Here is a 27,189-nt window from a genome sequence, read left to right as displayed (position 1 = left end):
TGACTGAGACACTGGCTTTTGTTCTTGCTGTGCTAGTTTAGCCTAGCCTGGAGAACTGAGTTTGTTATGCATTAAAAAATAGTAACCTTAGCAGAGGCATTGATGTTCGCAAAATGATTATCATGAGCAGAGGCAAGAGAGACGCCCTTTAGAGTTACTTTAGAGTAACTAGGCAATGTGGAGCCATCGGAGAGGAAAGACAAGATGGTAGATGCTGTGTGATGATTGTGGCTAGCAAACTGCTATGAGAGAACATAGATGTAAGCTTTCTCTCTGGAGATTCCCAGAAATATTTGAATGAGACTCTTAGGGGGTGGGGAAGAGTGTGTCAATGAAGGAAACTATGCATTCTTTTTTTTTTTGCGGTACGCGGGCCTCTCACTGTTGCGGTCTCTCCCATTGCGGAGCACAGGCTCCGGATGCGCAGGCTCAGCAGCCATGGCTCACGGGCCCAACCGCTCCGCGGCATGCGGGATCCTCCCGGACCGGGGCACGAACCCACGTCCCCTGCACTGGCAGACTCCCAACCACTGCGCCACCAGGGAAGCCCGCATTCTTTGATATGAACATGACTTCATTTGTGTCCACAGTCTAGTGAGACCTGGTGTCCCTAGGTATTAATTGACTGAGTTGTGGGATACCTTTTGTTGGGGAGAGCTTGCAATTCCAATTCTAGTTGGCAGAGCTGATTGTAGTTCTTCTCTTCATCCTTATTCCTTTCTTGAAGAGTAAACTGCCAGATACTTTTCCTATCGCTGGAAATTTTGGGATCTCCCTAGGATAGATGTTGGACTCACCTCTAAACTTCCAGGGATTATGAGTTCTCTGGGTGAACATAATTTGATTTCAATTTCATTGTTTTCTCTTGAAACTGAATACAGACAGGAAAATACTTTCAAATGCAGACATATTAAGGTTTGCCTGCCAAAGAATTTCAGAAATTTACAACATGGTTCACACTGTGCATCAGAATTCATGTGACCACTTTACAAAACTGTGAATTTGGGAGAAAAAAAAAAGCTCTTCATGTGCCCCAAATCAATAACTCAGGACAGTTGAACAATAGGTAGAAAGCAGAGTTTTCCGTTGTCAACTGGTCAATCCTCATATCTAATTTGAGTTTGAATATCTGTACTTCCTTGAAACTAGCAACAACAATTTTGTTCCCATGATGTTTCACATTCAGTCGCTCAGATGCCCTATCATATCAGAAAGAAAATGCAATCTTATGGGCCTCTAGGAATCTGAGAAGCTAAGCTTCTCACAAGCTAAGCTTCTCACGCAAGCCACAAGGGAATAAGTTGTGGTTGGGCTTTTCCCATTTCCCTTTGCCTCTGATTGGTCTAGGAATGGGCCTGTGGCCCATATCTGGCAGATGAGACAAAAGGAGAGGTCTGTTGGGAGGCTTCCTGAAATTGTTTTCCTGGAAAAAAAACCACAGAACTTCACAAGAAGAAAGGACTTGACTCAGCCTTTTCATTCTTGTTTTGAATGCAGCCCTGTGAGGACCTGATATTTGAAGCTGCAATAGCCATGAAGCGGCAAAAGATGGCAGAATAGGACAGACAGAGTCTGGGTCCTTGATGACATCGTTGCACTGCCGAGACTGCCTTCTCCAGACTTCTTGTTAGGTGAGAAAATTAAACATCATTATTGCCTAAGGCCCTGGGAGACTGGATTCTGTTATTTGCAGCTGAATGCATCCTAATGCTACAAGCATCCCGTGCTGAAACCAACCTGCAAAATTCACAACACACTCTCCTGATGTATGTAAAAAAGTACTCTGAACATCTCTTTTAGAGAAGTAGATTGATAACAGCATAGTTTTCTTTTCGTTTGAGATGTCTGCTCTTTGGCATGTGAAATCAGAATTTTCATAGGTAAACCTAACTTGCTGGCACATAGTTAGAAATGATTAGTGAATGCTTCCTAACTAGTTAAGAATTACATTTGCTGAAAACACAGGTCTTTCTCTTATTGTTTTGTGTTATTCTGCTTAGTTCATTCATACGTGGGAATCCTTGAAGGTAAGGATTAGAGTAGTTGAAGAGTTATGAACAATGGCTGTGAATTAAGAAATATTCCACTGTTTGTGGAGCAGCAACTTGACCAGCTAGCCTTAGAGCCAGACTGACAACTTTGGCCAATACCGTTTCAATGTGAATTGGTAGAAAATAATAATTTTTAAAAGGAATGAGTGTCTTCAGGCTTGCAGATCCATATGGAAACTGATGAAGGCAAGCAGAAGAAATTTGTGGCCCTCAGTTAAACATTCTTCATAGTTCAAAGAAGGGCGCTCACTCACAACTTGTGGTGCCTGAGGAAGTCATCAGAAAGCTCCAGGAGACTGGATCTAGCTTGCAGTCAGCTGTGGCGACTACAAGCCTTGGAAAGAACAGACTTTACACAAGACACCCGAAGGCCACAAGCCTGGGCAAGGGCAATGACCTGGCAGGAAAGCATCAGTTTTCACCTTAAAGGAGTGAGGACAACTGTGACCCTCACAGCCCTCTCTCCATTTGAGGATCAGCACGCTTTTGTCAGCAAGATGAGATGGACAGTAAGACATTTGGAGTGAGGTTTTCTTGATTCTTTTTTGAGGTACGGCAAGGTGCTGCAACAAGGTGTGTCACCCCTGGGCAAGCAAAGTTCTTTGGAAGTCAATTTTATTCACTTTCAGAAAAAGATGTCACATGAATTTGGATTAGAAAATAGGATATGAAGAGGTTTGTTTTTCCGGAAATGCAAGGAAAAGAAATAACCCTTCAATGATAATTTTCTGGATCTTCCTCTTACAGCAAAAGATACATATCTTCTCCCGACAGCACCTTCTCCAGGAGTTAACTCACCCTCCTTATCTCCCTCTAGCTGGGACAAGTTCATTCTCCTTCACCCACACCTCTCATTTTTTCCTGTAAATAAATGTTTATGTAAAAAATTTCTTTTGTTAGTTGGAGACTTCTTTGGTGGACCATGTTTTCCTCAGCAAAAGTGGTTGCAGAAGAGTTGAGGAAGTTGGGGTACCTTAGACTCCTGGCACTTTGGGGTAAGTTACAGACCGCATCCTGTGACCCACCAACCCAGGACTCACCTTCCTGTACTAGCTGCCCCCTTGGATGCCAGGGTCCTGAAAGGAAGAAACCATGTCTTATTCACTCAGCCTTGTGTCTGCAGCATTCAGCACTGTCCCTTGTTACCCCAAATGTAAATTAATATGTGAGACATGACACCTGGTGCCTTTTACAAAACAAAAATTCTTTGTCTTAAAGGCCTCCCGAGTTGCAATTCAGAATTTTAATGTGTGTCTGCTTTAGTGTGAGGACTAATGTTTAAGTGTGACAATAAGGTGTTAATTTGGCTGAAACAGTTCTTTTCTTCCTTTGGTGTTAACTGGTAAATGAAAAATAACGTGATTCTAACCTCTTCAAAGCCTTTTCTGTTTCAAATACAGGAATGTGTTTCTGCAGATTGGCGCATTTCAGCTAATAGTTCAGCTGGATTAAAAAAGAAAAAAAGCTTGAGTTATCTGAATGTTGCCAATATGATTTAGGCATTTATTAAGTTGGGGATAAACAGCTAAATTTAGATTTACTTATGATTAATTTGTTTGATGTAGTTCCTTGCAGAATAACACATGAACTACAATTTGGAATGTGACAGATACATACTATTTTTAAATAACTTTTAAAATATGATTGCTTCCTGTGCACATTGCAGGAAGATGTAATCCTACCTCTCCTTTATCATAAACCTCATTGGAGGGGAGCTAGATGGAAGCCAAGCTACTTTTGCTGAACCCCAGCTAGTTATGGATTCTGGATCTGTATGTACTGGGGCTGGAAAGGGGTTTGTTTGAAGACAAGAGTAATTGCCCAAACATGTTGCTAGAAAGAAATCTACAAACACTGGTTTGACTTGTGTTTCAAAAGTATGAGCTGCTGGCCTATACAAGCAACCAAAGTCTTAGGTCCTCAGTCACAGCAATGCCAGGGTTTACGTTTTTTCTGGATAAAAACAAATTGGGGTGGGGTGCATTCTTTGTCTAACATGTTGCCAGTGCATGAATTTTGCGGAGGACTCAGCTTGCTCACATTTAAACAAAGCTACGCTAACAGAACCTAGAGGACACACAAGTAATGCCCCAGAAAAATGATCCTTATAAGAGTTTCCTGTCCCTCCCATCCTCTGGGAAGGTTTACCTCTCTATTCTTGGTTTGTGTTAAGTCATAATGTTTTGGAAAGCCCACCGCTATCACCCAGAGCTACATGGTAAGACTTAAACCATCTCTCCACTTACTGATAGAACTTGAGAAGAGTTCATTGGTGCCAGGTGGTGATCTTTCCTTCATTCCCTTTCCAGCCTCTTGCCTAAAAGTCCTAGGATAGGCTGTGGAGCCACCAAGGGTGGTGGTCACGTCTAGATGATTCCCATTGGTAATACTAGGAAGATGCAGCAGTTGAAGCCTGAAGGAGAAAACCCAGCCCTCCCCTTAGAATAACACACAGGGACCCCCCCCCCACCACCAAAAACACACACAACCCCGACACACACACCTGAAAACAAAACCCTAATAACAACAGAGAAAAAAGTAGCTGTGTGGTGGTGTAAAAAGTTCCTTTTTGCATTTGTCACTCCCTTTGCCTGGAAAACACATAAAAAACTTCTTTTTACAGGTGTCAAAATTGTACATCATAACCAGCCCTCACTACCTGGATCCCTCTTTGTTCTTCTCTTTCTAATTTTCTTCCCTAGTCCCATTTCTTTTCTTCCAGTAGTCTTTTTTTCTGGAGGCAGTTCCACTGTGGATCCCTTTGCTCTTTTTCTCCCTTCCTTTCTTCCTTTCTTTCTCCCTCTACTACCACCATCTCTCTCTCTCTCATTCATTTCCTACTATGTCTCAGGTATTGTTCTAGGTTCTAGGGATAGAGCAGTGAATGAAGCCTAGAAGACCCCTGATATTCTGGAACTTATATTCTGGGGGGGTGTAGAATAGAGGAAAAAAACAAAAATAATACATTTCAGGTAATAAGAGCTTTGAAGGGAATCAAACTGCATAACGTGATAGATGACCTGGTGGTTGGGAAGGGGAAAGACTGCTTTAGATGGGACGGAAAGTCTGTTGGGGGAAGAGGAATTAAAATTTAATTGATACCTATATTACAGGAAAGATTCAGCTAAGAGAAAAGCATTCCAGACAGAGAGAATAGCAGTGAAAATTCCTTTTGTAGTAAGAACTGCTGTAACAAGTCTGAGGAAGTTAAAGACAGCAGGTGTGGCTAGAGCTTGGAGAAAAAGGATGGAAGTGGTTAAGAAATGAAGTTTTGCAGGGGCAGGTCACATCTGGCCTGGGAGGTAATGTAGAGGTTTGTATTTTATTCTAAATGCAATAGGAAGCCAGGTCCTAGCAAAGGGATGAATTATTTATCCAGAACACTGACGATCCATTGTTTCATTCCTTTGTATTCTCCATAGGCTGGTCCTATAAAGATTTCATGACAGTGGGGCAGACATAAAGGATTTATTACATAAGGGAGTTTGGGACACACAAAAGGTGACAAATGTGAGACTCTCTGCTTCACTCTACATCTTTGGCTACTTCCCCCATCTCTCTGAGCTATCCATTCCTACATACTTATGCCATCTGGTCCTTGTTTCTTTTTGATAAATTCATCATTTGCCTTTATATTTTCATCTGTTTTTACCCCCAAATTATTAACATAGATGCTTTTTTTTTTTAAATCACTCATCCATGTTTCTGCGTAGGTTGTTAGGGAAAAGATCAAGAAAATTTGTTAAATTTTAACCCCCAGATCCCCATTCATTGCAGAGTGATGACTCACAACAATGTTGTAATCCAAGCACTGTAATGACCTGGAAGCCACAGCACATCTCCACTGCAGTTATATTAAGTACTTTAAAATTACATTTCCAATCATCTTTGATGTAGTTCCAGGGTTTTTTTCCAAACAAAATCCAACCTAAAAAAAACAGTGCCAGTTAATGAGCATTTCTCAGCAAATTCATTGTAGCTGGGATAAAAATATCCAAATGGGTCATGTGACTTAAAATTACCCAATTTTATATTGTGTTACAGTAATTCACAATGCATCATAGTGTATATAAAAATCCCACAGTAATCAAATCCAAAGAGAATGCCTCTTTACCTAAATTAAGTTACCAATTAAATAAATTCCCCCAAATGAGGACTGTATCCAAGGTAAAATAAATTAATCCTATCATTATATTCATCCTACTTGTATTCTCCAGTTGCACTATAGTATTCTCACCACTTTTTTTAAAAAAAAAAGAAAGCACAATTCAAATGCTTCCATTTAAGAAATACAAGATTCACTTACGAATTTTTAAGCAAACAGCCCATACTTTTGAATGGCTCACACCCCACAATAGCGTGAGTGTGTGTGTGTGTTCGATACTATTCACCACATCAGAAAAACTCATCTGTAGAAACAAGAGAACGACCAGTTTTCTCAGGATGACTTGGTGAAATGGGTGCATTTATTTGAACTGATAAGTCTATGCAAATACAGTCAGTCACAATAGGGCTTCTTAGGCCTGACAATAATTTAACTCCTGAAAAGTATGCAGGACTGTTAGAGGCCTTTACCCTCCTGGTAAACTATGTCCCTTGATATTGGAAGGGGACTTCAGTTCTCCCCTAGCCCTCTGCTTAGGATTAAATGAGAGACTTCAGCTTTAATTAAATGAGAGACAGCTGTCAGCTGTCCTAATCCAGGACAACACACACAATTTGGACTCTAGGAATGAGAGACAAAAGGAAGGGTGATATAGAAAGTGGGTAGGGATAAAAGTGGGTAGCATGTTTGCTTCTGCAGAAAATGTCCAAGGATGGCACACTCTAGTTAAGATCAACGGGGGAAGATGTCTTAGTGTGTAGGTAGAGAAATAAGACAAGGCAAAGATGACTTTAGCCATCGAGAATGAAGGAGTCAGGGGAAGGAATGTCTGCGTGTGGTAGACAACTGAATTAGAAAGAGCAGATATGGAAACCAGCAATGATTCTGATCTAGGGCTTGGCCAGTTTACATGTTTTGTCATTGGACACAAACTTTTCATGAGGAGATCCAATCACTAATGCAACAAACTCAAATGAATTCTAGGCTGAGGGTGGTTCAATTCTCAAACATGGGGCTGAACCAGTTACTGGGAGAGGAGGGATGGAGGGGTGGAATCTGAGCATCTCAATAAGTAATCTAGTAGCTCTAGTCACTTTGTACATTCCTGGGGGATACATAACAGCTCACTATAATAACACAACACATATTGATACCTGTTTGTTCCCCAAGACCAACACCACAGTGAGGTTTTACCACCTTAGCTTACAGAGACATTATTTAGTCCAGGTTACAATCAGATTTCACAAAAGAGAATTTGACTACATAGATATTTATAAAATGAATGCAGTTAAGAAAAAAGTACAGGGGCTGGAAGTCAGAAAATCTACTACATTCCAGTCCTCTCTGATGCTGTTCAGCTGTGTGAACCTGAAGAAATCCTTTAACATTTCGGGGCCTGTTTGTTCATCTATAAAGTGTGGTGATGAACCCCTGTTACTCTCTCAGTGTTCTCGAGCAGATCCCAAGATGTTAGCTCACTGTGGAAACTTAAAAGCAAAGGGAAGATGTGGCACTGAAACAAACTGGACAGCTGCTTGCACTCTAATATAATCATCCATCCCCACAAAGGGACAGTTGGCCACTGGTTTGATAAGTATTGTCAAATGAAATTTACTTGTAACTTTTGAGAAGAGTAGTTTTCAGATGCTAGTCTTGGAATAAGCTCAAGAGGAGTCTCAGATCATTGCCAGTTGAATGAACAATTCTTATCTTGAGCTGCATATCCTTCCGAAGTCACAAGGAAAAGTCAGCCTTTATTCTAGCAGTGTTTGGTCTGGAACAACTGCTCCCATAGGTGTCAGCCCTATGCCCCATATCATACTTTAAATAATATCATTAATACCTTTATCCAAAATACACTTGAGTTTCATATGCTTATTATAGGAGAGAGAAGAACTAATATTCACCAAGTGCCCTCTGTGAGATAAGCACTTGCTAGTGTTCTACATACATTTTGTCATTTAATCCTCAAGGCAATGTAAAAAAGTAGATATCACTGTCCCCATTTTACAGGTGACAAACCTGAGATGCAGAGTGCTTATGACTTGCCCAAGTTCACACCACTGGGACCTAACAGAGATCTGAAATAAAAATTCAGGTCTTCTGACTTCAGTCCATGATTTTTCTTCTATAACATCATGCTACATAGAAGAAAAAGAAGTGAAGGTGAATGATTAGCCAGCGAAGTTAGGGAAAAGGATATGCTATTAGTAAAAAGCTCACCCATTCTATATCATTCTGCAATGTCCAACTTTCAAAGAATCAGATTATGATAGAAATCTTCAATATTAAATCACTACTAAACATAAGCAATCTCACTTTGAGGATCCAGAAGGTGATTTCAGATCTTGCTGTGCCTTAAAGTTCTCACAGACAACATTGATTATCAGTGCACTACAGATGTGTGGAAAAGAAAACGCCAGGTAACAAAAGCCGGGTCACCTGCCTCCAAGATGCCGGGCCCTGCGCGGCTTTTATTACTCCAGGTCAAGGAAACAAATAGAATCTATCAACGTGGTCCTGCCTCTTGGGACATATATTCTAAACATACATCCATTCTTATTCCCAATGAGAAAGAAATCATTGCAAAAGAATCTCACCTTTCACCAAATTCTACGCTTAAAATCCTAAACTGGTCATATCACTGTGTACAATATTTTTGGCAGTCACAAACTCTGTCGTGAAGCAGAGTGAAAAACAACTGGAGAATATAAGTGGTGTTTAAATGCCCTTCTTTGGGTGGGTCAGACTGCATGAGGCAGTGTGGCTGTGTGGAGGGCGAGAGGTCTGGACCCACGGTGAACAGCTTGCTCCTGCCGGAGAGTTACCAAAGCCAAGGTTCTGGACTTGTATGTTCCTCAGCCATCCCAGTGTCTATATCCCTAGCAACCCTAAAACAATGAAATATCGGCAAGCAACCATGTCCAAATAAAGAGCTCAATAGTTGAATCTCCAAGAAGTGGCCAATTTCAGAAAGGCATTTCTTGGCAGGCTAGAGCAGACTTGGGTGAAAGTTGTACCGAAGGCTGGAGAAGAGCCCGATGTGTTTCACGAGATTGGGCTCCACCACATAGGCCCGCTCCCCCTTGGCCCTCAACAGTGAGTACAGTGCCATGTCCTTGCCGAAGCCCTTGTGGCAGTACACCTGGGACAGGTAGGTGAGGGTCCGCCGGGCCGCCGGGGCAGGGAAGAGCATGGCCGGGGTGCAACACTGTGAAGCAGGGACCACATTGTACAGGGAAGGACTCAGCCGCCGCAGCTCCAGGAAATAGTGCCGGCCCACCAGCTCCACCAGCCCCATGCTATACAGGGAGAAGAAGAGCATGACGGGCCAGCTAAACCCCGGCCGGCTGGCAAACCGCATGTATATCCAGGTTAGTAAGGGCCCCAGCAACATGCCGACACCGACCCACTCCAGGATCCTCATGGGCTCTGGGTTGATGTAGTGCTGGAGCCTCTCGGGGTGATAGAGCTTTAGGTAAAGGGCATCTCTGAGGTGCGGCTCGGAGAAACGAGCCCGCAGCAGGTGCTCCAAGACTGGGAAGATCTGCTCTTCTGGAACGGCGTCGTCTTCCACCATCAGGACGTAGTCTGGGTTGTAGGTCTGCAGGGAGGATTCCAGGCAATAGACGTAGTCCTGCTTCTCTTTCTCAAACGAGTTGGTCGAAGGGTCGTCGCCGTAGTCATCTTCAGTGCCCTCATAGCGGTTGGCCACAGGGACGTACTTGGACAGCAGCTTGGCATCGAAATGGCTCACACTCCGCTCCACGTTGCACAGGAAGAGTTGGTGCCCCTCACACTGGGGGCCGCATTGTTGAAGGAGCCGGTGGAACTGGGACACCACCTGCAGGACGTAGTGGAAGCCAGGTTGCCTGTCCACAGTGATGATGGTGATGACCAGCCAGGGGCGGGGAGTGGCCTGCCAGACAATGGGCACCGAGCCATTGGCAGAGGGCAGCTCCTCAAAGTAGTGGAGGGCAGCTTCACCCTCTTTCAAGCTTTGCTGCAGGAACTCTTGGCTCATTTGGTTCAGATGCCAGTGGCGCAGGTAGAAGTAAGAATGCAGAAGCCGGTGACAGGCCAGGGGGGCCAGCAGACCAAAGGTCACCACCGTTAAGATGAAGAGCTGGACAGCAGTGCTGCCCCAGGAGAGCCGCCTCAGCCTCCGGAGGAGCATGGCAGCTGGAGAGCTTGAAGTGCTCATGAGGTCGACTTCTGGTCAGGTCTGGTCCCAAGAACAAACCATCCTGGACCTCAGGCCAAAATCAGTGCAAGGCAAACCTAAAGAGAGAAAAGTAAAGAATGGTACAGGGCTTTAAAAAATCCAGGGATGGAACTCAGCACATGTCAAACCAGAAATTCTAATTCTAGGCTCTGTAGCTACTAGAGACTTAAGTATTTTCTCCAGTGTACTCTTCTTTGGTTGTATCTGTTAATGATCTCTGGGATTCTTTGATCATTTCTATGAGTAATGAAACCTTGGTACATCCAACCAAGTCTTCACACCTACAGATGCTTAGTTAAGGTTTACAGTGTCCCAGAGAATCACCAGATAGGCTAGCAAAATCATTATTTCAATTCAGCAGCTACATAGCCACAGGTTCTTAAAACAGACGCAAAAAAGCAAGGCACAAAGGAAAGACGCATTTAAAGTAAGTTCCAAGGTAAGTACATTGTAACTAACTAACGGTGCATAGTAGTTTCTGAAAACTTTTTTGTACATCCCAAACAAGAAAAGGACTATTTAGGATTCCCTGAAATGTCTTTATCAAGATCTTCCATTCCTATCTCTCTATCCTCATGCAACTATACTTAAAATTACATGTTAATTTAATCCTGATTGTTCTTCCGTTTTATAATTTACAGAATTGCCATGGGAACCAGTGAGAGAAAGGATCTCTCCCCCATATTCAAGAGAACTCTAGAGCCCCAGACTTTGGGAGGGGAGGAAATATCTGAAGGAAGATCTATAAGCAGCGTTTCAGTGAGGTAGGGAGAGGGTAGCAGAGATGAAGATGAAACAGAAAGTTGCTGCAAGCCTGGTCCAGGAAGGAATGTAGTGTGACATCATCTCTCAGAGTACAAGCCTGAGGTGAGGCACATGCTGGAGTGAATACCAGCTCAGCCAGTCGGTGAAAGGTCACTTCACCGCTCCACAGCTTGGATTCCTTACCTCTAAAATGGAGGTAATAATAATACCTATCTCACAGGGTTACTGTGAAGATTAAATGTGTTACAGAGCAAAATCATACAGAATAAAAATGCCACTAAAATATATCCGTAGCTGGACTTCCCTGGCAGTCCAGTGGTTAAGACTCTGCGCTTCCACTGCAGGGGGTGCGGGTTCGATCCCTGGTTGGGGAATTAAGATCCCACATGCCACACGGCACAGCCAAAAAAAAAAAGTATATATATATATATATAAAAAAAAATATAAAATCTCCCTATATGTACAAGCTTAGTAATATTTTAGGAGTAAGTAGGTCTAATAATCTGAGGGAAAACAGACTTGCACCCAAAAACAGAACTAAAAGGACAAAGCCAGTATAACTCCAGTAAGGTCAATGCCAAACTAAACGGTGTCTATAGAATAAAAGGTAAACCTCTTACCTCAGAAGCATAATAAAGTTTGCACATATTGGGAAGGAAATGGCCTAGCTTGTGAGCTATCTTGAAGAAGGACTGCCCAGGTACCATACAAGGTTGTTGTGGTGCAGTCTAGTGCTCTCTTACATTCTCCCCTTCTTGGGCACACAGAAAGACCACATCTCCTAGCCTGCTTTCTTCCAGGTGGGGTCATGTGACTAGGGCTTGCCAGTAAAATGTGAGCAACATGACAGTTATGACTTCTGGAACAATGTGGTTGAGAGCAGATGTGCCTTCTTGACTCTCTTTCTCCATCTGCTGGCTGGACAGCCTTGGTGGATCTAGAGGAGGGAGGAGCCACCACAAGGCAGGAGCCTGGGTCCTTGAATGACTGCCTGGAACAGAAGTCCCTCCTACAGCTCACCTCCCAGCACCCGCCCAACCTAGAGTGGGCTGTGTTGTAATACACAAACCGTTGTTTCTAGCCACTAATGATTTTTTGACTTGCTTATTATTACAGCAGTTAGCCTACCTTGCCATTAGAGTTGTGTAGAATACCAAACTTCTCTCTATGGCATGATGACATAGTAACTTAAGGAAGTAGAGAGATAAGTCTCATTTCAGCAACAGCAGCAGATTATATTGTGGGACCCCAGAGGTGAGACTAGCCCAGTACTAGTAAGAGATCTGGATAGTATTAAAGAGGGAAATAAGCAGGGAGAGGTTTGAGTAGTATGAGACCCCAGGTTTGCTGTTATGCGGACTTCCAAAGACCTGCAGACTTGCTGCATCGCCCTGTGATGTTCAAGCCAATGGAGTTAATAAATCATGTGTCTGCACATCCCCATGGCCTCGCCAGTTCCACATCACTTCCAGTGGCAGCCAAGGGCTGAAACTGGGTTGAGTTCACACTCTACCTTAGTTGATCTTGGGAATGGAGTCATTTAGGTGGCTTCCTGCTCACACTGTTCTCCCTACCCTTGCTATTACCCAAGAGAGCTGTAACCACTTAAAGAAGGAACAAAATACAGTCAATAAGATAAGGCAAACAGCTCAGAAAATGCCAGGCACATATTAAGTGCAAAGATGACAATGCGATTATGGTGGAAATGCAGAGTTCAGTGTTTGGTGTAAAACTACTATCCAACTTCCTTCAATACCCTATTCTAGTGAGTTTTTGGTAAAGCGAGAATGTGACACATGCACACACAGACAATTATCATTTAAGAATATAAATCTGATCATGTCACTCTCCTGCTTAAAACCCTTCTTTACCTTTCCATTGCTCTTTTAATAAAATCTAAACATCTTATCGTGATACAAAAGGCCCTTTATGATCTGGATGCTGCCTTCCCCTGGCATCTTGTTCTACTGCCCTCTTATCTCTGTATGTTCTAGACTAGCAAAGGGCTAGATAGTAAATATTTTAGACTTTGTGGGCTACACACTGTCTCTGTCACATATTCCTCTTAGACTATTTCTTTTTTTTTAACTCTTTCAAAAAATGTAAAATCTATTTTTTAGTGCTCCAGCCACATCAAAACAGGCTGTAGGAAAACAAACAAACAAACAGGCTGTAGACCAAATCTGGCCTGCAGCCCATAGTTTATCAACCCCTGCTCTAGACTAGCACTGTCCAATAGAAATATAATGCAAGCCACATATGTAATTTAACATTTTCTAGCAGCCACAATAAAAAAGTAAAAAGAAACAGATGAAATGAATTTTAATAATATATTTTACTACAACACATCAAAACTATTATTTCAACGTGAAACCAATATAAAAAATTATTAATAAGGTATTCTGCATTCTTTTTTCCATACTAAGTCTTTGAAATCCAGCGTGTACTTTACATTTATAGCATATGTCAATTCAGACAAACCACACTTTAAGTGCTTAATAGCCACATGCGGCCAGTGAGCAGGGCAGCTCTAGACATGCTGACCTTCTTTTCGAACATCAACTATGCTAAGCTCTTGCCCATCTCCTGGTCTTTGCTCATGCAACTCCCTTACCCTGGAACATTCTTATTCCCACACCTTCCTTGTCTCTTCACATAGATAGCTTTTTCTCATCCTGTAATACAATCTCCTTGAGGGGCCAACCCTGGCCTGTGTTATCTTAGGACCTACTAAACAAGTACTCAAGTATTTTGCATTAGCAAAGTGGGAGTATAAATCGGCACAACCTCTGTAGAATTAATTTAGAAATATCTAACAAAACACACCAATGCTCAGCAATTCCATTTCTAGCATTCTTTCCTAGATATATATTCTCATGTGTGAGAAATAACTTGTAGCATCATTTGTAAGAGCAAAATATTGCCAAGTGCCCATCAGTTGCGAGTGAGTCAAATAAACTATGGTACCTCCAAAGAATGGAATACTAAGTACCCATTAAAAGTAAGCAAACTCACAAAGTAACTGCCTTATAGTTTGAGGCTACTAATTCTATTTTTTTTAACTAGTTCACACTTTATTTAGATTTCTTTAGTTTTTAGCTAATGTCCTTTTCCTACGCTAGGATCCCATCCAGGTGGTATACATTCTTTATGGTGAAGTGTTAACATATCAAATTATTCATTTGGGAAAACCAGTATATTTTCTGTATTTAATTATAGAAAATTCATGTTGTTTTTTGAAATATATCTGCCTCCCCCCAAAAAAATCCTCCTAAGGGTCTCAATCTGGTTTACTTTTTTTTTTTTTAATTGCAATGTTAGGTCTACGTGCAAAAATATAAAGTATTGGGTTGGCCAAAAGGTTCGTTCGGTTTTTTCCATAAGATGGGTCTAGTAGCATTTTGTCTTTAACTTCATTCGAAACAATGTTGTTAGATTGTATGTGACAGCTGTCATATATCAGTGTGCATTTAAAAAAAGACTTATCAAAATTGGTGAATTTTTGTGTAGCCATTTTAATACCGAAGGTGGAAGAAAAAAAGCTACATTTTCGGCATATTATGCTTTATTATTTCAAGAAAGGTAAAAGCGCAGCTGAAACGCAAAAAAAGGTTAGTGCAGTTTATGGAGAATGTACTGTGACTGATGGAACGTGTCAAAAGTGGTTTGCGAAGTTCAGTGCTGGAGATTTCTCACTGGACGATGCTCCACGGTCGGGTAGACCAGTTGAAGTTGATAGTGATCAAATCGAGACATTCATTGAGAACAATCAACATTATACCACGCAGGTGATAGCCAACATACTCAAAATATCCTAATCAAGCGTTGAAAACCATTTGCACCAGCTTGGTTATGTTAATCGCTTTGATGTTTGGCTTTCATGTAAGTTAAGTGAAAATAACCTTCTTGACCGTATTTCCGCATGTGATTCTCTACTGAAATGTAAGGGAAACGTTCCGTTTTTAAAACAAATTGTGATGGGCGATGCAAAGTGGATGCTGTACAATAATGTGGAACAGATCGTGGGGCAGATGAAATGAACCACCACCAACCACACCAAAGGCCGGTCTTCATCCAAAGAAGGTGATGTTGGGTATATGGTGGGATTGGAAGGGAGTCCTCTATTATGAGCTCCTTCTGGAAAACCAAACGATTAATTCCAACAAGTACTGCTCCCAGTTAGACCAACTGAAAGCAGCACTCGACAAAAAGTGTCCAGAATTAGTCAACAGACAACACATAATCTTCCATCAGGATAATGCAAGACTGCATGTTTCTTTGAAGGCTAGACAAAAACAGTTACAGCTTGGGTGGGAAGTTCTGTTTCATCCACCGTATTCATCAGACATTGCACCTTCGGATTTCCATTTATTTAGGTCTCTACAAAATTCTCTTAAGAGAAAAAATTTCAATTCCCTGGAAGACTGTAAAAGGTACCTGGAACAGTTCTTTGCTCAAAAAGATAAAAGGTTTTGGGAAGATGGAATTATGAAGTTGCCTGACAAATGGTAGAAGGTAGTGGAACAAAAGAGTGAACACGTTGTTCAATAATCTTCCCACTTAATAGAATTGGAGAAACATTTCTCCAATTCTTAATAGAATTGGAGAAACATTTCTCCAGATTGGGGATGAATCTCTTCCAGTCCTAATTGACAATGGAACCACAATCTTGGTGCTCACTCTCAACATTTCTCAGTTAGCTGCCTCACCTCCTATAAAGTCCTTTTGTTAACTGCTTCTCACATAACTCTTTTACACTGTAATAACCTTAACCCTGCTACTCTTCTCCCCCCACATCAATGATGAAGTCCCTCACGACTGCTTACCACTGACAAATCACCTCCTGACCCCTGATGATGATCTGCAGGAAAATCCTTTTTGTAACACTGACGTCTTGTGGTTCACTGATGGTTCTTATTTAAAAAGTGACAATGGCAAATATTGTGCTGTGTATGCTACTGCAACTCCTTTTGATGTTGTTGAGGCAGCATCTTTACCTATGGCTACTTCAGTCCAACAAACTGAATTATATACTCTTAAAAGGGCTTGTACTTCTAGCCAAGAACAAAGCTGCCAATGATTTATACTGATGGCAGATATACTTTCAGAGTAGTTCATGGTTTTGCAATGTTGTGGAAGAAACGTGGCTTCCTTACTTCAAGCAGAAATAAAATTTAAAATGGCTCCTATGCTTAGAAATTTTTGGGTGCAATACGTTTTCCTGGCATGTTAGCTATTAAGATTCTGAGGTGTTCTAAACTTGACTCTCTGGAAGCTAAGGGAAATCACCTTGCTGACATTTCTACAAAAAAAGGCTGCCCTTAAAGAAACCCTCAGCAGCCAAACCTCTATCATGGTCCAAAGGCTCCCCAAATGGTAACTTAGAAAAACTGGCTAGAGAAGCCCAACAACTGGCTTCTGAAAAGGAAAAACAAGTTTAGAAATTCCACAACTGTTGATTTGATAAAAAGAGAAATCTCTGGTTAGGACCAAAGAATAACCCAATTCTACCAGAGACACTGAAATTCCCACTCCTCACTACTGTACATGCATTAAGCCATAGGTCTACTGACAAAATGATAACATTCATGAATCAGTATTGGTGGGGAAACATTAACAAGGCTACAAAAAGTGCCTGCACCTCACTGTACCACTTGTTGAAGTGCAAGTGGGAAGTACTGGGAAGTCTGTTCGTAATGCTCCTGGACAGTTTAAACTGTCTAACAGATGATTAGATGTCTAGCAAATGGATTTCATACAACTTCCTCTATTTTGTGGATGACAAAATTTTGTATTTTGTGGAGATATGGTCTGTATATTTTCATACTGAACTGAAGCCTTCCCTTGCAGACGGGCTGCTGCCTCTTCTCTGGCTAATGTCCTTTGGGAAAAGATTATCCCTACTTAGGGAACTCCTTTTGAACGTCATAATGATTGAGGAAGCTATTTTACTGGTCAGGTACTTTGACAATTCTGCACTGTTTGGCCAGTTTTACACTTTCACTGTGCTTACCACCCTCAATCCTCTGGTTTAGTCAAATGCACTAATGTCATTAAGATTCAGTTGGAGGGACTTCCCTGGTGGTCCAGTGGGTAAGAGCCACTTTTTTTATAACTCAAAAACTCTTACACTTTGAGATAGTCCCAGGACACCCAATGAACTTGGCTCCTGCTTCTTTTGACTCACAACTGATAAAAGGAGAGCTACTGCAATAGTGTAGAGGCCTATTGCTCCTATTAAAAATATCCATGTGCGGTAAAGCAATCTTTTCACAGTGCACTCTAGGGAGATGAAAACCTTAAGCATCATGTCTTGCAACCTGGAGATTTTGTCTATTGAAAAAGTCACCTCCAGAAAGACTCTCTCTTCAACCTCACTGGAAATGTCCCTATCAGGTAAACCGACCCTTGTGCTGCCAAACTCCAAGGAATAGACTCTTGGATACATGTGACACACCTAAAGAGAGCATAAAACCCTGAATGGACCTGCACATCATCTGGTGACCTGAAAGTAAAGATTTCCCAGAATTGAAGCATCTGATGAGACAGCTTTCTCAAGATATCCAGACCAGGCCTGTTGGAAGTTTGTTACCAAATCACTGAAAATGACAACACTTCAAGTAATCTCTAATGTCTATGATCTTGGTAACATATAGACTTTTTATGAAAAGTGCCTGAGAGTTCTCCCTCCTACCCCTCCTTGTTACTTACATGTGACCTCAATAGATTCCTAATCTATTCCCTCCGATATGAGACACTGTACCCAGGAAAGGTATTTCCTGACATTGAGGGACAAAAAGCCTCTGAAAGTAGAAAACCTGACACTTGATCAGCAATGCTTTCAGAGAAAGATCTTCATCAAAAGGAGGAAATGTAAAAAATTATTAAACAGAAAATTCAATTAAATAGAGTGTGGAGACCAGAAAGGGGAGCTCTCTTGTCCTGTGATGACAGCAGAGCCCAAGAAGAAGAAAAAGATTCTTCTTTCCTGGCAAGGACTCAGGCAACAAAAAGCCATGGCTGTTTATTTACTATTGCCCTCCAACTTTCTTTTCCCCTCCATAAAAGCAGTCTCCTTCCCTTGCTGTGCAGGGACTTGCACATGACTCACCACGGTTGCAGACCCTGAATTGCACTTCTCTGCTATCCCAAATAAACCCATCTTTGCTGGAGAAATAATTGCCAGTCTATTTGTTTTAGGTAAACACTCCCAACCAGAAATAACGTCTCTTTTTCCTCAAGTGCTAAGGCCCTTTACATGAACTTTCATCCAAGGACATTCATTTGTCACTTTCTACTTTAGACTGTATCTATTTATAGTTACCACTTATTAAGCTCCTACTACATAACCAAGTTCTGTACTGGACTCTTAGGTATATTTCTTGTGACCAAAAGAGCAACTCTCAAATAGTAATGGAACTAATCTCATTTCAATGAAAAAAAAAAAAAAGCTACCATGTTGAAAGCAGGAAATTCAAACACAGGAAAAATTTCAAAGCCTATGCTATTTTCATGATACCTGCTGCCTTACATGGCTTTTTTCATGGCCCTTGATTTACAACCCAATTGGCCTTATAAATCCCTCATTAGTGGATTCAGTCTAATTTACCTTTGATACCCCTCACAGACCCAGCACAGTATTCTATACATAGAAAAGGTTTCATGTTTGTTAAGCAAATAAATGACCTCTATGAGTCTCAATTCCTCAGCTATAAAATTGGGAGTATCAAAGACTCCCAATTTAATGTGCAGAGATCAACTTACTTGGAAGTGCTTGCTGAGCACTTATTATGTGCTGGGCACTGTTCTAAGCATCTCATTCATCCTTATAAGAAGCCTATGAGAAGTACTATTATTAAGTCCATTTTATACCTGAAAAAAATTAAGGCACAATTAACTTGTACCCTAGGTTAACAAAGCTTTAAATGGGTAGCAAAACTTGAAATCCAGGCAGACTGTTTCCAGAACTCATGTTCTCAACCAATACGCAGTATTGTCTCTGCATGGATTGGGAACCCAAGAAAATCAGCTGAAAAACCATTAGAAATGGTAACAGACTTTCAGAATGTGTTCAGTAACAGAATTAATATGCAAAAATAATATATAATAGTATACACACACTACATATATACACTGATTGCCTTCAGCTAATCAGACAATTACTAAATTAATCAATGGGATAAAATATCTCAGTCAAAATGAAAATAAAAAGAAACCAAAAATATCTACAATAAATTTTTAAAATATGCAGAATATACACACCTATAAAATTCTACTGAAGGACATTCTAAAGTGTAATAAATGGATAAAAATAACATTTTCCCAGCTGAGAAGTCTCACTAATGAAAGAAGAGATGGAGGTCTCTTTCTCCAAAATTAATCTCTATATTTAACATAATGTCAATCCAATTTACTTCAAGAGGGAGTGGGCCAGTACAGTAAATGAGCGCTTTCATATAAATTGGTGGAACCTTTGGAGGGAAAGTTGGGATGGTATCTACAAAAATTTTATATGTGCATCTCCTTTGACACAGAAATTCTACTTCTAGGAATCTACCCTGCAGAAGTGCCAACACATGCTACCAAACATAGACAAGGAATGTTCACAGCAATTTTGTTTGTAAGTAAGAAAGAGAGGCAGAAAGAGGCGGAGAGGAATAGAGGACAGGGCAGGGAGAAGGATAGACAAACTACAGGGAAAGGAAATGGCCAGCAATAGGGAACAGATGTTTAGATAATTACACATGGGGATGATATGGAGACATTAAAAGGAAAATGAAAGGTTTAAATATACTGACATTTAAAAAGTCTTAGCTAAACCTCTGCTGCGGACTGAATGTTTGTGTTCCCCCCAAATTCATATATCAAAATCCGAATCCCCAACGTGATGATATTTGGAGATGGGGTATTTAGGAGATATTTAGGTCATGTTTGTGGAACTCTTTTGCTGGGATTAGTGCCCCTATGAGGGACAGAAGAGAGCTTGCTTCCTCTCTCTCCTCTGCCAGTGAGAACATATCAAGAAGGTGGCCATCCATAAACCAGGAAGAGGGCCCCTTATCAGAACCCAACTGTGCTGGTACCCTGATCGCAGCCTTCCAGACTCCAGAACTGTGAGAAATAAATGTTTCTGCTGATTAAGGCACCCAGTTTATGGTAATTCGTTATATCGAACCAGGCAGTTTGAAAAAGTCTCTAAGGGAAAAATGCAAACTATGTCAACACAAATTGTAGAAAAGTGTACATAGTATGATCATTTTATTTTTAACGTGGAGTATAATTTAGTGAAGGAGAGATGAAGGTATGCAGGATGGAGGTTTCCTGTTTTGCCCTCTACACCTCTCAAAGAGCATATATTACTTTTATGATCATTGTTAAAAGTTTAATTCAACAAATACTGAGTCTTGTACCAGGCACTGGAATAGTGAACGTGACACACAGGGGTCCTACTCTCAGGACCTTAATTATCAAAAATCCTATAGAAATCCAAACATGATTTGTTTCTTTTGGTGGAACAGGAGGAGGCTGGTTAATTTGACCAAAGTATTCTAAAGATAACCTGGAATTAGTACTAATAAAAACTGCTAGGAAATGCTCGCTTTGCTGGGACATATACTAAAACTGGAATGATATATTGAAGATTAGCATGGCCCCTGTGCAAGGATGACATTAAGTTTATATAGTGCTCCATAATTTTTTATTGTGATGGTCGTTATATCTGACAAAATTCATCAAAATATACATTTAAATGGTGCATTTTACTGCATGGAAACTATACCTTAATAAAACTGATTTTTTAAAAAGCCAGGAAGGTGATACTGGGTAATATGATATTAAACTTGTTATAAAACTTCAGTGATTAAAATAACATGGCACTGGCACCAAAATATACTGATAGACACATGCAAAAATCTACAAACAGATATAAATATATAATAATTTAATATACCATAATTGTAGCAGTCTAAATCAGGGGTAAAAAGTGAACTTAATAGCTCTGTAGCAACTGGCTAACCATTTAGGAAAAGTAATTAGCTCTCCACTTAACAACTTAAACTAGAATAAATTACACATTAAAAATTTTAAACCAAAGCTTAAAAGTACGTGAAGAAAATACAGGAGAATATACAAACTTGGGTTAGTAAAGGCCTTTCTCAGCAAAATACTCTAGCAGAAACCATAAAGAAAAAAGAATAGAGCTGAACGGCCAAAGATGAAAAACTGACAAAAACATTAAGTAAATTGGTAAAGACTGCGCAACATAGATAACAGAATTACTAACTTAATGTGTAATATATAAAGAGCGCTTAAAAATCAGGAACAGAAAGACACTCCAACTGAAAAAGCGGCAAAAGTATTAATCGTCAATTCACACGCACAAATGCAAAAGGCCAATACATAGAGGAAAAAGAGTTGCTTCCCCCTGGGTAATCAGACGTACAAACTGAAACAATATGTTTTGCCCACGTTACTGGATTAAATGTGTATGCAGAGAAAATTTTAATATATCTAGGAAATCTCAACAATCTAGGAGATGAAGTTTTAAGTTATCTTTAGTTTCTCCTTTACATTTTTCTGTTTCCTGAATATTTTGTAATAAGCTTATCCTTTTAAAAAATTCTAATTTTAATAATGTTAGACAAACATGGTTTTCTCTTCTCACCTCCTAAAATACCTGGTGCAGTGCACTCTAGAAATGCATCCCTAAAAGCCAATCCGCCTTACGAGGTTTAGTTCTCTAGGGGAAACGCGCACGCACACGCACACACACCCGCAGGTTTTGCTAATGATCGGCATAGTGAGATCATCATTGGATCCGCCCTTGTGTCCCCTCACCTAGGGGAGAAAAAGGGACAAGCAGGGGATGCCGGGGTTACACCCACTCTCCAATACTGCGGGCGCAGTGCGGCACTGGCAACGCCCACACTCAGAGGCCAGGAAGAGGGCGAGCCGAGCCGGGTGGTCCTAACTATCCCTCATGGAAAGAGAATGTCAGCGGAGGACCAGAGTGGATCTAGTGTCTGCCACTGACCTTGGGGAGTCCCCACCGCGCTCGGGTCTGTTTCCCCACCCGTAGGAAGAAACTAACAGTCTCAATCGCCGGGTTGACTCCCTCGGTCCGGTCTTTCCGGGAGCTGGGAAGGACGCCTTCCTCTGCCCGGTTGCCCTTCCTCGGTCTAGGGGCTGCGAGGTCGCCCGCAGAAACCCAACGCCGCAGCAGCGCGCGTGTCGGTGCGCGGGGCTGGCCCGAGGGGCCGACGCGCGGCAGAGGCAGCCACGAGCGGGCGGCCATTAGGCGATCCTCCCTTAGGCTGCTCGGCCGGACCACGCTGGGCAGGAGCTGGGTCTTACCTGGACTCGCACACGCCCGGCTCCAGCCTTTCTGTCGGCCTCGCGGCGCCACGGAAGCGGACAAGGGGTAGGGAGGCAAGCTCGCTGCAACACTGTCATCCCTGCGCAGATCCCGGCCCTTTTGGGGTCCCCGCAGTCCTCTGGCAGGAAGCAGCCACCGCCACGAGCGGGGCCGCAGCGAAGCCCGCCCGCCCAGAGAACACCGCCGGGGTCGCAGGCCCTCCCAGGCTGCGCCAGACCCTGCAATTGCTCTCCGCGTGCCAGCTGCAGCAACCCTAATTCTTTTTCCCTCGCTCTGGAGACGTCTCCGGGGTGGGCGCTCCAGTCATGATGCCAAGGGGGCTGAGCAGATCGTGCGCAGCGGAAACCTACCCGGTGGGGGCGGTCAGCTCCGTCCCCTGCGCACGCTGAAGGCCGCTGCTGGTGTCGCCTCGGCTATCTGGCCCATGCCTATGGAGGAGCCATCGCCGGACCCTGAGGCCTCGGAAGAGCGGGCGCAGCCGGGTGCGCGCGGAAACCTCACCTCCTGCGGCGCAGCTCCGGCGCGGAGTCCCCTCGCTCTGGCAGGCCATGTGACCTGAGAGCTGGGGAGCGACTGCAGCCCCCAGAAGCCAGCTTGGGGAAAAAGGACGGCAAAAGGCGCCAACTGATGGGCATAAAGGGAAAAGCAGGCTCAGGGCAAAGGAAGTTGAAATGCTGGAAGGATTAGGTATCTGCAGTGTTCACAGCCCCAGCTGGCCATCAAGCGTGTTCTCTTAATCGTGGGAGGAGATTTGGGTATTTTTTTTTAATGTGCCTTATTATTTTTTATTATTATTTATTTAACATCTTTATTGGAGTATAATTGCTTTACAATGTTGTGTTAGTTTCTGCTGTATAACAAAGTGAATCAGCTATACATTTACATATATCCCCATATCTCCTCCCTCGGTGTCTCCCTCCCACCCTCCCTATCCCACCCCTTTAGGTGGTCACAAAGCACCAAGCTGATCTCCCTGTGCTATGCGGCTGCTTCCCACTAGCTATCTATTTTACACTTGGTAGTGTATATATGTCAACGATACTCTCTCACTTCGTCCCAGCTAACCCTTCCGCCTCCCCGTGTCCTCAGGTCCATTAGGAGATTTGTTTTTGCCAATAATAAAAATAATAGCGGACACCACTTCCACCCCTAATCCCCACTGTACCCCGCATTATGCCAGATACCGTATGAAAATTCCTCACTTTACTTCTGTACATTAGAGACTGTCATCCCCAATTTGTAAATGAGGAAAAAATATTTGAGAAGGTAATTTGCCAAGTGCAATACTCCAAAAGCCAGAATTTAAAAACAAACAGAAAGGTTTGCTCTAATCAAATTACCTAGCCACGCATGGGAATTGGGTCTGTGGCTCTTTCCACTCACCTGTCAGTCTCTCCCAGAAGTGGCTTTGGTGGTTCATTTGAGTCCAAAGCACCCTCAACACTTAATTTTGGCAGACAGATAGTCATACTCATCTTACAGATGGAAAAATTGAGGTTTGGCCAAAGGAATGATCTTGTTCAAGTGCCAGAGCTGGTCAGCCTAGCTTAATACTTAATAATGAAGTGGTTATTTGCTGGCACTGTGCAAAACACATAATTCACATTATCTTAGTGCTCACAACACTCTTATAAGGAAGCTACTATTTTCATTCCGAGTGAAGAAAACTGAGGCTCAGAGGGATTATGAGTTTGTATAAGTTACACAGCTAGTAAGTGGCAGAGTTTGGATTTAAATCTAGGTCTTTTTGTCTACGGATGCTTCAAGTCTCCAAAACCATTCTTCCCCTACACTATGCAGCTTCTTGCTCCTTCCATTACTTTTAGATTTTGCCAGAGAGGAGTGGAGTACCTAACTTTTATCCAGAGGCTCAGGACATAGTAACAGCATCTAGCCTAGTACTGAGCTCATTTCCCAAGGCATCTTCCGGATGATGTGCACAGCACTTAATAAATTGAAGTATTTGTTAGTCAGTGGCTGGCTTTCTGTGTATACGGCCCAGGCTGTACTATTATGGATTCTGATGCTTTTCCTGAAGAGCGCCAGACATAATTTCTAGGGGCAGATCAGAGTTGGGTATATTTCACTCATAACAAAAGCCAAAGTTCTTACAATGGCCAGCAAGGTCCTGCAGGATGTGGCTGGTGGCTCCTGTCTGGCTTCCTATCCAACCACCCTCCCCTTCTGTCCTCTAGCTACACAGGCCCTGCTGTTCCTCCAATGCATCAAACACACTCTCACCTTAAGGCCTTTGCACTTGCTGTTCCCCCTGCTTAGAACATTCTTCCTCTAGATTTCCATGTGGCTTGCTCCCTTGCTGTCCTTGATCATCTCGCATATCCCTATTCCCACCCCAGCACTCCCATCCCTTGTATTCCTCCCTTAATTCTTCTCCACAATGAATGACAAATGAATGATTATGAACTCCTGGTTCTACCCTTTAATTCTAACATATTGCACAGAACATTTAGGAGAGAAAACTGTGCAAAAGTAGAAGAGAATCATAAAGGAAATACCTGAAAAGTGTCTGTAATTACTAATGAAGGGCTTTCATGCATTGAGAGAGATCATTGCTGAGCTTCACCTCTCAAAAATCATTTATTTCATAGGCCACAGTGGTTTAATAAAAGATCCTATACATAACTAGGTGATAGCTGAGCAAGATAACTTAGTGTTTACTGTGAAGTCATTAAGTATTCACTAAGTATATTATAAATGCTAATTTAAATGGTAGTTGAAGATGTGATCTATCATAATTTGTAACTTTTATTTCATTCACATATCATGAATGAAATGACCAAAAATCTAGGCACTTCTTAAAAGAGCAGTGAGGTCTCAAGCCAACTCCATATCCAAATGAGCACTGCAGAATATCCTCCCCTCCTCCCCAAAGGGGAAATGCACAGATGGACCTAGGAGAAGATTTAAGAGCCTGACTAAAGTTTTGTTGAGTGAAGAATGTTTGTTAGTGTCATCTGAGAAAAAAGAGGCAGGCTATAAAACAAAGAAACCTGTGTTTCAGGGATCTTAGGATCATAATTTGGGTAGCACAGATTCCAGCAGTAACCAGAACAGTGTCCCATCTGGGGAACAAAAAGCAAGGGATTTTAAAGGAAAATGGAAAAGTGTATTTGTTTTACATAATTTGTTTGCCAAGAGATATGATTGGAATGTATATATATTTTTTTCTGTTACAATTTATTGGCTTGTCAATGATGTCTCATTTGTTATTAGTTAAGGCACATTTTTGCACAATTCTTAGGGATTCCTTTCTGAGCAAATAATTTTTTTCCCAGCAGGGTAAACACAATTCACAGTCTAACAAAATGGAGTCCTAAAGTACAAAGTGGAGTTATTACTGACAACTCCTTCCACATTTCCCCCTTTGGCTCATGATTTTTCCTGACAAAATGTCACAGAGCACCATTAGTTGCTCACGGCCAGAGCGGTTTGATTACCTGCTCCGGTTCCATCTAGTTCCTCAGTTGTGGGGGGGAAGGGTCTTGTGAAGGCATTAGCAATAATTTCTTCCAAATCTTCTGATTCATAAAGTCTGTCTCAATGAAGAACATCTAACATAGTCAACTGTGCAAACATAACCTGGGTAGTTAAGCAAGTTACAACAGAGGTTATAATTTTTAGCAAGCATTTGGTTAATATAACAATGCATATTATTAAGATAAACAATAATAATCCAGTTTGTAATACTGTTCTTAACTATGACCCTATTCCTGATGGTAACCAACTAGAGAGATCTAGATAATCCTCAGGTTTTGGTGTGTATCCTATTTCAGCCAGCAGATTGATATTACCTTTTATTACCTTTAGTTCTTGTGTTACTTTGCCAGACTGACTGATATAAAGCAACATTCTTCCCCTAGTAATGCACAGGTGCCTCCTGTTGAACTGTCAAGATATTAAGTGCCCTTCTATTTCGTAGCACAGCTTCTGCCAGGCTATCAGTTTGAGTTTCATGATATTCAAATGCTTAGACAGAAGCATTGAAGGGGTTGGTCATAACTTTGGATAATTGTGTATTGCTTTTTCTACCCCAAACCAAGGGAGGAAGGCCCTGGCAAAAGCATGACCAAACCCTTTCTGTCTACAATTGGGTTATTAGTTGGCATATATTCAAAATTATAACCTTCTCAGCTTCTCCAAGATCTTTTTAACCGATATGAGAAAGATCTTAAGTTTGGTATGTGAGCAGTAGAGTGACGTCAAGGGCAAGAGCAATGATTCCACAACACGCTTTCCATTTAGTAGGAAAAGTTGAGTAAATATTTGTGCTACACATACAAAATGCCCAGAACCTCCTAGGGACAAAGAATAAGTAGGTTCTTGAACTGAAATTCTTTTATCAGTTTCAAAAGAAGAAATTTCATGGTCAAAAAAATTCATCTTCACTGAGTACATGATAATCTGGTTGACTGGAATTGTGTAAGTGGCTGTAAGAACATCTTATATTTCTATATGCCTGAAGTAATAAATGAGTTTATTATGGATCAAAATTTTGCCTAAGATTTGGGAAGTCTCCAGAGAAGAGGTAGGTGGAATTAACTTCCCACCATTTTACAGATTTGTGATAAATTCCCCACATTGTCCTATTAAGGGGGAGTACCTCCGTGTCCCAATATCCAGTTCTGTTATAGATTTCATTGCGCTACCA

The 27,189-nt window shown here is 41.7% G+C and overlaps 1 protein-coding gene and 1 non-coding gene across 4 annotated transcripts; one reads left to right on the top strand and one right to left on the bottom strand.

The window, feature by feature from the left end:
* Positions 1-6,495: 6,495 nt before the first annotated feature.
* Positions 6,496-23,034, bottom strand: PGAP4 (post-GPI attachment to proteins GalNAc transferase 4). 3 transcript variants are annotated; one of them, XR_009541533.1, is made up of 3 exons: positions 22,871-23,034; positions 8,757-10,437; positions 6,496-8,297 (listed from the first exon to the last, which is right to left on the bottom strand). XR_009541533.1 is itself a non-coding variant. In XM_060154715.1 (2 exons), the coding sequence occupies exon 2, from the start codon at positions 10,358-10,360 to the stop codon at positions 9,149-9,151; it is 1,212 nt and encodes a 403-aa protein (XP_060010698.1). In that variant the 5' UTR covers positions 10,361-10,437; positions 22,871-23,034; the 3' UTR covers positions 6,496-9,148. The 3 variants fall into 3 exon arrangements, 2 of the variants coding, with proteins under 2 accessions (XP_060010698.1, XP_060010699.1); XM_060154715.1 differs by having other exon boundaries at positions 6,496-10,437; XM_060154716.1 differs by lacking the exon at positions 22,871-23,034 and adding an exon at positions 22,499-22,586 and having other exon boundaries at positions 6,496-10,437.
* LOC132524010 (U6 spliceosomal RNA) lies at positions 20,740-20,844 on the top strand. Its single transcript, XR_009541777.1, has one exon. It is a non-coding gene; the product is annotated as a U6 spliceosomal RNA (small nuclear RNA).
* Positions 23,035-27,189: the final 4,155 nt, after the last annotated feature.

This window comes from Lagenorhynchus albirostris, chromosome 7 (assembly GCF_949774975.1).
Source record: "Lagenorhynchus albirostris chromosome 7, mLagAlb1.1, whole genome shotgun sequence".
NCBI classification, from domain to species: Eukaryota; Metazoa; Chordata; class Mammalia; order Artiodactyla; family Delphinidae; genus Lagenorhynchus; species Lagenorhynchus albirostris.
The sequence above is the reverse complement of the archived record's forward strand: the minus strand, read 5'-3'. Positions and strand labels throughout refer to the sequence as shown.

Excerpts from the sequence above, each read along its gene's own strand:
- PGAP4 (XM_060154715.1), bottom strand. The coding sequence starts at position 10,360 with ATGAGCACTTCAAGCTCTCCAGCTGCCATGCTCCTCCGGAGGCTGAGG.